Raw genomic sequence first — 12651 nt, forward strand, 5'->3', positions numbered from 1 at the left:
GCTCGTTTGCAAATTCATGAAGAATGGAACATCTCCTTCCGACTAACTGAAGCAACGTCAGCTTGATGAGTGGACCGATTCAACGTCTTTCTGTTTGCAGTCCAAAATTGTCTCTCGCTTCTTAAATTTCCCAAAAAGCACGACTGTGCAATCGTCGCCTGTCCAGTGTGCTTCTGCTTCAGCCCAAAGCCGCTGAGATGGACTCCTGCATTCAAAGTAACTGGTTTCTCTTTATTTTCCATAATCGGTGAACAACCCCACCACGACTCCACATTACTGCGTGCGACTCAAACTCAAAAGTGGAAATATTGTCCCAGAGTGACTAAAATATCTCCAGGAAAACGTTGAGGACATTGTCGATATCTCGGATTGGGCGAATCGAAGGCTCCTCCGTGGTGACCGGCGTGGTCTCCGACTCCTGCGGGACCGCCACTAAATGAACCCCTGGGGGGGGGGGGTGGATTACGATGGTGAATTAGAGGACGACGGGGGAGAGAGCAAACCATCAAGCTGGTTTTTTCCATCTCCTTTCTTCTCCCGGCTGGTTCGTCCTGATTGGCTGAGTGAATGTGTGTCAGGTTGGTAGATTTGGAGGCGGCGGGGGTTCTGGAATGAATCATCACACGGATCAAAGCTGGAATCAGGGGCAGGATTTTACTTTTATTAACCGTGTTATTCTAGAGTTGTAGTCTTCGCCCGGCAGACACAATCAATTATGTGACGCCCACGTATCCCCCTCCTCGCCTCCCCCGCTCTCCCCCTCTCTCCTCCTCTCTGCTGCTGCTCGCTCATATTTAGTCATTCATCATAACTCCAGAATACCAATTGCATCAGCCTGCAATTTCGTCCTCACTGCTGTGGACTGCAGTGCAAGAGAATATCTTCCTTTCCCTTTATAGTTTTTTTCTTTTCTTTCCCGTATATTTCTTTTCTGCATCCGACCTCCATCGTGCTCGTTTATGTCTCATCTTCTTGTGTAGTTTCCATCTGTTTGTCTTTCCAACTCTCATTTATTTTTGCTTTTGAGCTTGTTAAATGTTCCTTTTTTTTTTTTTCCCCCTAAACATTTGTATTTAATGCAGTTTTTCTCCGTCGTATCGTCTTCCAATGTCACACATCTTGTTTTGCATATCTTTTTTTTTTTTTCTTCTTACCTTTCTTCTTTTTTTTCACCGGTCTGCTAATGAGAGCCAAGATGACTCCTCAAGGGCCCGACTGTGTGTGTGTGTGTGTGTGTGTGTGTGTGTGTGTGTGTGTATGTGTGTGCGTGTGCGTGCGTGCGTGCGTGCGTGCGTGCGTGCGTGCGTGCGTGCGTGCGTGCGTGCGTGCGTGCGTGCGTGCGTGCGTGCGTGCGTGCGTGCGTGCGTGCGTGCGTGCGTGCGTGCGTGCGTGCGTGCGTGCGTGCGTGCGTGCGTGCGTGCGCGCGCGCGCGCGCGCGCGCACACTGTTTGGCTTCACAGGAATTTGGCATGGCTGGTGTGTGTGTGTGTGTGTGTGTGTGTGTGTTTGTGCCTCTTGTTGGGCCCCTTGCTGCGCCTCATGACCTCTGTTGCTGCGCTGTGATTGGACGCTTTCCCCTCCACTCCTGACACATTTTTTCACTTTTGGTTAAAAGTTCAGTTCCCATGATGAAATCTGCCAGTCTCTATGCAGTACATTTAAAGCATGCTGACGCATGGAACGTAAAAAGCTTAATAATAAATCTGATGATGAATATGTTATTGTTTCTTGCTTAAAGAACATTTACGTCCTCGGCTTTACTGTATTATGGAAAAAGAAAACAAGACAACCATATATACTCCTAACTCCTCCAGGGGTGTCAAACAGAAGGCCCGTGGGCCAGAATTGGCCTGGGAGAGGTTCCAATCCGGCCAAACCACCAAGCAAATTATCATAATTTCTAGGAAAACATTGATTCTTTTTTTTTTTTAACACATTTCTTAGGAGTCAGTGATGCTGCCATGAAAGATGGCCAACTAGCATTAGTTAGCCTCAAAGACATGCTGCCATTGTGAGTTTGTAAAAACATTCATAATGTCACAGCTACAGGAGAAATATTTTGGACATTTTGGGTATTGTGCACCAGAAGGTTTCTTTGCGATTGCCTTTATGTCGAGATTGTCGTCATTTTCTGTGCTGATATTTCGATTTTGTGAAAATATAGAAAATGTCATCGTGTACACTTTGTGCCACAGCAAAGAAAAACGTACACATTTAAATCTACAGGTTATTATTTCACTATTTTAATAAATAAATTTTTTTCCTTACCCTCTCTGTTGTCTCTTTTCAGGCCTTTGGGAACGCTAAGACAGCCCACAACAACAACTCCAGCCGCTTTGGAAAGTTCATCCAGGTCAACTATCAGGAGAGCGGCACTGTCAGGGGGTGAGACATACGCCCACGCTTATGTTGATCTTTAAACTATAGTTACAAAGCAAAAAGGGAAAACGAGCTTCAAGTAAGAGTTACAGATGAAGATGGGAAACACGCCACTCGACCACTACCTCACGAATTTGGAGGGAAGAATCTGGTTTGTTTCTTCATTACTCCAAAAATCAAAAGGAGGCAGTTACATGCCCAACAAAACTGTGGACATTTTGATGATGATCATTCAAATTTTTTATTTTTTTTGTGTTGAAATGCCAGAAAATATCAGTATTTTGGGAAAACGTAAGTGAAGAATTAATACAGATATTTGGATATGAACTTATCGAGAGCTGGTTGGTCCTATTACGTTTGCAAAATATCCAAAGGAATTGTCCGCCACAGTAACGAATACCTGGTGAAAACATTGTTAGTCGCAAGCAAGAGAGCAATCACGACAAATTGGGGGGTAATGATGCAAAACCAACTAAAGATCAGCAGCTAAAGATTGTGAGAGATCTCTACTAAGGACCCGTTTACACGGCGACAATTTCAAAAACACAACTTTATGAACCTGTTTTGTGATAAAGACTTGGGGGGGGGGGGGATTACGGCTCCAAACCCCCTTAAACAATCCTAAACATGTTTCTTTTGAATAGAGACAATTCTGAGTTTTCTGAATGTGGACTCATTGGTGCGTCTGTGTTTCTCTCCAGAGCGTACGTCGAGAAGTACCTGCTTGAGAAATCACGACTGGTCTACCAGGAGCACAATGAGAGGTGAGCGGTGTTCATTACGTTTTTCTTCCAGGTCTGATGCTTGATGGATTCTTCTGATTTCCAGACATTTCTGACACGTTCGGGTGGTGACGTCTTGCCTCCAGCTGCCTCTGAACGGGAGATTTTTAGAAGCTCATTTTGCTGCAAACTACCTGCTTTTTTCAAATGTGCCACTCTGCTGAATATCAACAAAATTCCGCCACAGCCTGAGGCAACTTTTTCATGGACATAAAAATCACTTTACTTCGAATCCGCCTCCTTTTTTCACAAACTTCTCCGCCAGTGAAAACCTATGAAAGATGCAAACCGTGAACCTTAAGTAACCCTGAGTGATGTAGTGAAGCTCGAATTAATCTAAGAAGGAAATGTGAAACAGTGAGAGCCACACACCCAGTGGTCTGTGGGATTGGAGCTGGAATCCATATCTGTGCACTCATATGGTCTTTGTGGAAGAAACTTCAGACTCCATTTCCTCAGCTAACTGCATCTATATCGAGTGTCCATCTGAAATAGGTCCCTGCCTTTTGTTGAACGCTCAGATTTTCATATTGTGGTCAAAAGTCTGTTAATACTTCGTCTTTATTTTTCCAGAAGTTGGAAGCAGCTTTAAAGATACTTCACATTGGATTGGTTATATTTACCTACGATCTCACAACAATCCTTCACTTTTCTTAGGTTCTGCTTAGCATAACCTCTCTGTAAAGCATGTATTTACACATGCATGCTTCTTGTCAGCACTCCCAGGTCACCGGGGGAAAAAAAAAAAAAAGAAAACCCCAGAGAAACAGTCCTCAATCCTGTCTACATGACGGCTTTATGAGTCCAAATAAAGATGCAAAACCCTCCACCAGTCATCTAATCTCTCTCACCCTGATTGGACCGGGGGTTTTTGTTTCACCTCGATGACAGGCCCTTGGCGGCCATATTGGTAGGTTAGAAACTAAAGACGGGACCTCCCAGAGGACTCGGTCGCAGATCCCGAGCAGACAGGCTCATGATAAAGTGCAAACTACTGTAAATCCTTAAAGTTATGTTCTTGACAGGTCGCCTCTGGATGACCCCAGTGTGGAGGGAAACATTTAGGGAGAGGAATCGCTCAGCCCTGCAGGGTGTGTGCTATGTGGCTATTAGTATCCATATCGTGTGAGCTGTACGACTCTCCGAATATTGATTATGACCTTTGATGTTTTCTTTTGAAGACTGAAACTGGATTGGGAGTCATGACACTCTGAAGGCCCACATTGTTATCATTGTCCATCTTATCGCGCATGCTCAGATAAAAGTTGTGTTTTCAGTGGCTCCGATCACCAAAATGGTTGTCGTATGAACGGGACCCGAATTTGTAAAAGTAGTCCGTATAAAGTGATCATTGCAGAGGAGGTGTGGCTGATGATCCTCAGCTGTTCATCAATGTGACTATTCTTAGAATAATCCCACTACTTAGAGCAGATTAGATTTTATATCATTAGTCCCATAGAGTGGAGATTAAAGGTGTTGCTACAAGTTGCTGTTTTAAATGATAAAACACTAAACCTTTGACGGGCTACAGCGGCTCGGTGGATAGAGCGGCCATCTCTCAATCGGAAGGTTGCAGATTTGATTCCCCACCTCCACCTGTCAAAGTGTCCTTGAGCAAGACACTGAACCCCAGATGGCTCCCAACGGATGGGCTGGGTGCCTTGCATGGCAGCCGCCTCGATTGGTGTGTGACCGACGACGTAAAGCTCTTTTGATCTGCTAAAGCAGTTGAAAAAGTATGAAAAGCACTATATATACGTGAAATCCATTTATATAACTCCTGGATCAGTTAGAAGCTCTCATCCATCTACTAATTCCACTTTAGGGTTCTTTAACATCCTCCCTGCCTTCTGTAACTTTCCATCACACATTAAGGACTGGAGCTCATTTCTAGCTGTAATAGAATTACTTAAAAAAACACGAGGCCCCAGGGTCAGAGGTGCCTCTCAATTGCGAAATGTTTCAGGTTTGGTTTGAGAAACTGAGAAATGAGTAATGTTTGGGGATTTTTGGGGTGTTTTTTTTTCCTCTCACCAGCTTCAGTTCTTTTTTTTTTGAGTCGTACAATAACAATGTTTGTGTGTGTGTGTGTGTGTGTGTGTGTGTGTGTGTGTGCGCGCAGGAACTACCATGTGTTTTACTACCTGCTGGCTGGAGCCAGTGAAGAGGAGAGGAAGGCCTTCCACTTGCTCCAACCTGAGGAATATCACTACCTCAACCAGGTCCGCACTCACAGAAAACACTCACTCGCACACCGATGTGAAATAAATGTACATTTCTGGACATTCATGTGCACATATTCAAGTATCCACACGTTTGTTTCGTCAACATTGATGATGCCGAAATCCTGCGATAATCCAATATGGCCGTTTACCAGCCTGGCTCTCTTATAGGCACAAAGCCTGATGCACCCAGACAAATTGGAAGGACAGCTACTGCACTGTGAACGACATAATCGCAACATTGATCATCATGTTGCTCATCCCTTCAGTCCTACAGACAGAAATGGATCCGTAGCTCAGCATTAAAGGCTTTGTCAGATCTCGTTTGCCTTCTCTTTAATGAGATAGGCCCTGATTTTACTTTTAAGTTGAGTGAACCTTTGTCCAGCTCGTGTTGTTTAATTTCAAAACAAACCTTGCATTCTTAAACCACTGCATTTCTTTTAAGAATACATCTCAGATCTGAACGCTCGGACAGCAGATTGAGTTACACCCGCTCCATGTATCTTCATCTTTAGGTCAAGCCAGTTGAGTCGATCCGCCTGAACAGGGGGTCTCGATGTAGTGGTAGTGTGAACGCAACCGCACTGGTGTGCACACTCATTCAGAAGCAAATTACATCAGACCTGGAGAAAGAAAACAACCAATGTACTTAACAAAATCCGGAGTGATGGTGAGGAGAAGAAAAACATGGCGAGCGTCACATTATGCTCGGGGCATCACGTGAACAAGAGAATCTGCATATCAGCGTGCTCAGTCGTCATGGAAACGTGCCCTCTTCCTGTCAATGCGGCATTAGACCAAAGTAACCACAATGGATCAATTTCAAGGTGTGAAAACACTTATAGGGTCAAAAGATTGTGGCGCTAATCAGAGTTCACAATGGGAGAAAAACAGGGTGCAACAATCATGATGCTGATGGCAAATTACAGGCAATCTATGATAAGCGCCATTCAAAAATGGATCAATCAGAGAAAAAATGGGTCCGGCCTGCCTTTATCATTCAGTACAGGCTGTCAAGATGCATTGAAAAATAGGTTAAGAAAGGACAGTAAGTGTGCAGGGTCATTTAGACATCAATCCTACAGTAAGGACGGGTGTTATTTATAAGAAATTACCGGAAATAAAAAATATCAGGTGAAAATATTTCGTCAGTATTGCAAATAACGCAACAATCCAACAAAAGAGACACTGTGATGGTAATTTAATATGGATTGAATGGAGTCGCTGCTACTTCCCGTCTTTGTGACGAGTAAACATTCATTCCATACAGGAGGAAGAATGCTGATTTATCTTATCGACGAATAAATTCTGAGCGCCTCTGAGAGCGATTGATTCAAACACAGAAGATGATGATGATAGAGAATTTGACTCCCTCTTCCTCTCTACGGGCTCTTTTTGATTAATTTTTGAAAAACTGGAGTGCTCAGAGGTGTTCATCCTCCCACCAAGAACTCATTTGTGTGTTTGTGTAGGCTCCTGCACATGCCAAAAGCCCACATATGTGTGCCTCTGCATGTTGGCAGCTCACGTGTGGATTCATATCCCCTCTTTTAGTCGAGGCACTCTGAAAAGGCAAAGAATAAAAATAAATTTAAAAACACAAGGGCAGGAAAATGCTCTTTGTTTGCCTCCTGTTTGGCTAAAAAGTAACAGTTTCCTCTTTCTCCTCTAATCCCCACAACAACAACAACGACAACAACAACAACAACAACCCCTCCTCCTCTATCCTGTATGCCCTATGCTATGCAGCCCTGTCGCCATGGCAACTGCAAAACTCTTGCAGTCGGATCTGGTGCTGGCGTGCTTTGACACGGCAGTCGCGTGCTTGATGCACACATGTGTGGGGTTTATTTGGAACACACACACACACACACACACACACACACACACACACACACACACACACACACACACACACACACACACACACACACACACACACACACACACACACACACACACACACACACACACACGCGCGCACACACTCCTTAAACCAACAGTCACACAAAGGAGGCGAGTGATTATGCAGATTTGGGCCTGCTGCGCCTCTGAGAGGACGATTGTTCCTTTTCAAGTATATTTACCAAAGTACTTCAGAGTCAAACTGCAATAAAGTAAAGACATTTGTGTTTTTGGTACGTTATGTTTTTTTTGCGTGCTGCTCAGTAATAAATAGTGTTGGAAAGTCTTTTTATTTTCCTTGTAAATGCATTTGTGGGATGAGCAAAGGAGCCAAGTATCGTTTTCTTGTAAATGAGGAAGTTTCCTGCCCAGAACTAACTTTGTTCATGTTGTTGCCAGCTTGGGGGAAAAAAAAATGTTGTGTAGCACAGCAGCAGCAAACAAAAATGGGGGTCAGCCTTGTCCAAGCAGAGTTTTGTTTTTTTTCCTTTTATGTATCAGAATAAGAGTTTTTTTAAAAGTGCTTTTTATTGCCTATTAATCACAAGAGGCAATAGCAATAATACCAGCATAATGAACCCTGCTGCTCATCCTACAAATGCATGTTCCTTACAGACGTCTTGCAAATCAAAAAGGCTATATAAAGAAAACATTTCCAACATTCAGATTAGACCCTGTTTATATGAGATCGATGGACTGGAAACAACATTGTTGTTTGTGTTTATGTTCCAGAAAAGTTTGGAAAACGATCGCCTCACTCACTTGACACACTTGAAAAGCTGAAACTGTGTAGTTTGCATGCCAGGCCACTAGTTGGTGCTGAGGTTTTGTAGTACACTCAATGGTGTACTGGTCCCACTCAATTTCTTCCTTTTTTCAAAGCAGCCCGAAAATGCTTTTTCTTTTTAGAAACGGTGGCATTTAATGCAACTTTATTTAGTGACAATCCATCCATAGTATTCGCTCACTGTCACATAATTTTGGTATAATTCATCGATTAGCAATAATTGCCCAGTCGTGACGCAGTTTTCTCTGCCTCTGATTGGCTCGTCAGCTGTCATGCTGCGCACTAAACACAGACATTAACCAATCAAATCAGTGGATGCAGCGAATAGCCAATCAGAGGCAGAGTAGGGCGGGGTCATGGCTCCATTGTCCTTGAGGGAATAAAAAAAAAAAAAAAAAAAAAGAAGCTATCTGGCTCGTAGATGCTGCTGAGTGGTGCATCATGGGGGATTTGGAAGTGGAAGACACTGTGACTGAAAAATAAGTCCTATACTTGCGTATATCCTCGTCCACCACTGTGTACAACCAGACATTCATAGGACAGGACGATGAAAACTTTCAAGCTGCTTTCAGCTTCTTCTTGGTTTTATTGTCCCTCTCAGTCTGCTGCATGTAGGAAATCTCTCCACATGTGATCCAGATGATGGTGTTGTCAATGTACACTTCATGGAAGAAGTGAGGAGCGCTAAAACTCAAGAGGCCTCCATTGCTGTTGGCCGACTCGCACGTGTGCAGAAGTATTTTCTATGAGCGTAGTGCACACGTGCAGATTTTCCTGTGTCCATGGACGTAGAGAGCAGGGCTTATCGAGCAGGTTGTACTCTGGAAGTCATATCAAGAGACTGGAGAACTCATGGAAATGAAGCCCTAAAGGAAATATGATATAAATAAAAAAACAAGGTAAAGATATGAGTCAAAAACAAATCAATTAAAATTAATCATGTGAAAAGAAGTTGTCATTCCTGGAAGCCGCCTCCGGTTGAATCCAGCGCCTCCGCTCTCTGATGAACCATGTTGTGGATGAATTTTTCCTGGCTTCCAGGATGTGTGTGTGTGCGTGTGTGTGTGTGTGTGTGTGTGTGTGTGTGTGTGTGTGTGTGTGTGTGTGTGTCTCTTGTGAGTCCGCCCTCACTTCATCCCAGCAGCATGTGTCGTGTCTGTGAATTTCCGAACACTGTGTGTAATTCAGCCTCCTCCTAACCCGCTCTGCCTTGCTTCCAGATGACAAAGAAATCGCACAAACTCCACTGGGACAATTACTATGAGAGTGATCTGGTCAGTATCATTACGTGGATGACAGATTGTTTGTGTACGTCTGTGTTCATGGGTGTGTCACGCTGCACTGGCTGTCGGCTTCTTGTTTATTCGGTGCCGGCGGTGTTTTCTCTCGGCCGTCCACACCCGCCTGCTTTTGGTGAAGCGGAGCAAAAGAGAGGGAGGCGACCGGTACCGACCTCTGAAACGCTGCCTGTTAAAGCTTTAAAGGGATTCCTTCATGAAATCACAGTCTTTGATACTGTGATTGATGTGAGGCGTGTGAATTAAAGTGAATTATCGTTTCTTGATATTGGATATTAGCTGCTTAAACAAAGTGAATCTCTACAGTGAGGAATCCCTTTAAACTGACCTCTGGCTGTGGATGGTGTCGCTGGGAGCTGGCTGATGACGTCGAACCGCAAACTTTTGTCTTTAAAGGGAAGGTTCAGGATATCTACTACTGTTTCCATTCAGTTACCCAACTTACAGATGTGTGGAGGGTAGCAACACCGAATAACAAGAATAACGACGTTTTGAGCTGCAATCAAAAACGTCCCATAAAAGACGATGGCATTTAGAGCGACCTCTACTGGCTGTAGAAAATTGAAGAAGAAAAAAAACCTAGAGCAATGGATCGCAAAATATGAAGACAGTGAAAGTTTAGTAAATGAACTATAAAACCCAGCATACACGTTTTGAATTCCACTACATAACTACGTTAATACATCATTTATCCATATCACAGTTGCTATATGAATAAATTTAAACGTGTCATACAAAGAGTCATAAGATTCTTCACTATGTCGATGTTTGCATTTGGCTTAGTTGCTCGGATTGTCATTAAATTAAGACATGTAATTTGAAGAATTGCTAGATTTATAACTTCTCGGTTTTGCATTTAAACTGCTGCATTTTTAAAACCATGTCAGTTTTACGCGGAAATGGCAGAAATACCAAAAATGATGACCACGAGCTGGCGCTGTTGGTTGTTTTTTTAATGAAACCACACACACACACACACCCAAAGAACAATAGGCTATAAACATTCACAATGGCGAGTACATGGACAATCGTATGGACAAAAGTTGGATTGCTATTCTAGGTGGTGCAGTAGCAACATTTTTAAAAAATATTGCATTTCGCCCGTCTCCACAGAGACAGGGTTGGAGCGTTTTCAAAAAGTTGCACTTTCTCTGTTTCCACGGAGACAGAATCAGAGTGCTTTAAAAAAACAAAACCATTTTCTCCTGTTCACACAGAGACAAAGTCAGAGCGTTTTCAAAAAGTTGTGCTTTTTTTCTCCCATTTCCACGGAGACGGGTCAATTAAATAAAACAAAACAAACTAATATATCTGCTCGCTTCATAACCCAATGAAAATGAAATCTTCAAGAGTTTTTGACTCATGGCTTTATGGGTACAACATGTATAGTTGGTGTAATTGCTCTATGATAACACGTGCAACGTTTCAAAAATTCACCAGACGCATTTTTTTTTTAAACCGATGATGGCATAATGTTCATTATATAATATTAAAGCCAAACTGTCACATTTTAGCTCAGTTTCACTTTTTACAAAAGGTCATAAAGACTATTGCCCATGTAGTACACAGTAAAACAAGCCAGCCTTTAACTTCTGGGAGGATTTAATTCCCTGAGCGATGTTCATTTGATGGGACAGCTTCGGCAGTGACCACTGCAATTCCCATCCTGAAGCTTCCCTCCAGTTGTGTGGCCCGTGTGTGTGTGTGTGTGTGTTTGTGTTTGTGTGTGTTCGCTGTTTGGAAGTCTGAGCCTGCCGCAGTCGTGCCAGCCTCCACCTACAGTGAGCGATGTTTGGTCAGTGGGATTGAGGAATCCTCCGAAACGGGAGACGATGTTGATTTGATTCCGCAGGCGAGCAGCGCAGACACATGAGAGCGCTTCAGGACGAAAACAAGCTGTGGTTGAGTCACTTTGTGTTTGGGGGGAAAAAGTGATTTTTGATTGATGGTTTTAACTTTGACGACACCACTAGTGAATGTAACACGGAGACACAAGGAGACACCGAATGAAAACAAGGAGACACAAAATGACCACAGTGACAAAAAACATGTAACACGACCAAAAATGATCCCAAATGGACTCCGAACGGCCACAATGACGTGGTAAATGATCGCAGGAGACACGGACAACCACAAAGGTTCACTTCTCAAGGAATAAGCCTGAAAGGGTTTTTACCTGCTGCAAGGAACCTGTTGTTTAAGGTTAATTCTTTACCTCTTTTTTTTTTTTCCAATCTCCTATTTATCTAAAGCTGTTAAGTCCTGGAAAGTCTGTATCGTGTATGTAGGATTTTGAAACGTCATGCAGTTGCAATACGAATCGATTTGTCTAAAAATACATTCGACCAGAAGCAATCCTGAGACGTCATTCTTTTAAAGGAGCCAGAAAGTCATATTTCCCCCCCCGAAGGCTCATAGAACTGTCCCTCTTCTTCCCCTCTTCTCGTCTTTCTTTCTTTTTTTTTGTGCTCGCTCGTCTTTCCCCCTTGATGCAACGGTTCCTTTTCGCTGTTTGCTGACACTCAGAGGTCAGTCAAAGACCTCATCTGTCTGTGAGCCCCCACCCCCCCCCCAACCCACTGTCCAAGGAGATGATGTCACTGTCTCACACACACACACACACACACACACACACACACACACACACACACACACACACACACACACACACACACACACACACACACACACACACACACACACACACACACCGTCGACAGCTGTGTGAGCATCTGACCGGTCCTCTGGGCCTCTTTGACCTTTGCCCTCTGCGGGTGAATGAGATTGAGATTCCAGATGAAGTATCCGGAGCTAAAAATGCTAAAAAAAAATGGCAAATAAACGAATGTGATCCGGCAGAAAAGCAAGCGAGCGTCCAACTCCAGATCCCAAAGACCAAACATTGTGTGGATGTGTGCCGTTGGGTTATGGGTGTTGCATTTTGTGCTTGTTTGGGCGTCTTTGCTCTTTGATGGTGTGGAATGTCTCGTGACGGGGCGGCATGTTAGTTTTGTTGAGAGGGGCGCCCCGATGGCATAAATCATGACTAAGTTGTGGTAAGTAGCTGCAAAGTCTCGTCCAGGATGCACGCAGTCATCGTCTGACATTGTTCTGGAGGTTTCCTGTTTAGTCGCTGTTCCACATTAGCCGAGCTGCCCACACCGGTTAGATTTAGTCGAGGTTGCATAAGTTAGTTGGAGAAAGATTCTCCGCAATCTGGATACTTGAAAGGAAACGCATCGAGAGGAATCCAGATAAACGTGCAGACAACTCTT

The 12651-nt window shown here is 43.7% G+C and overlaps 1 protein-coding gene across 9 annotated transcripts in view; it reads left to right on the plus strand.

The window, feature by feature from the left end:
* Nucleotides 1-12651, plus strand: part of LOC308116890 (unconventional myosin-IXAa-like) — a 155495-nt gene that overhangs the window by 74618 nt on the left and 68226 nt on the right. For all 9 annotated transcript variants that reach the window (XR_013935798.1, XM_080475360.1, XM_080475366.1 and 6 more), the window contains exons 3-6: nucleotides 2291-2385; nucleotides 3081-3143; nucleotides 5284-5383; nucleotides 9299-9352. Coding sequence is in view for 8 of the 9 variants with exons in the window: in XM_080475360.1 (XP_080331486.1) it covers nucleotides 2291-2385; nucleotides 3081-3143; nucleotides 5284-5383; nucleotides 9299-9352 (312 nt within the window). In the remaining variant the exon portion in view is untranslated. The remainder of the gene's footprint in view (nucleotides 1-2290; nucleotides 2386-3080; nucleotides 3144-5283; nucleotides 5384-9298; nucleotides 9353-12651) is intronic.

The sequence above is a fragment of the Lipophrys pholis genome (assembly GCF_963383615.2).
Source record: "Lipophrys pholis genome assembly, chromosome: 11".
NCBI classification, from domain to species: domain Eukaryota; kingdom Metazoa; phylum Chordata; class Actinopteri; order Blenniiformes; family Blenniidae; genus Lipophrys; species Lipophrys pholis.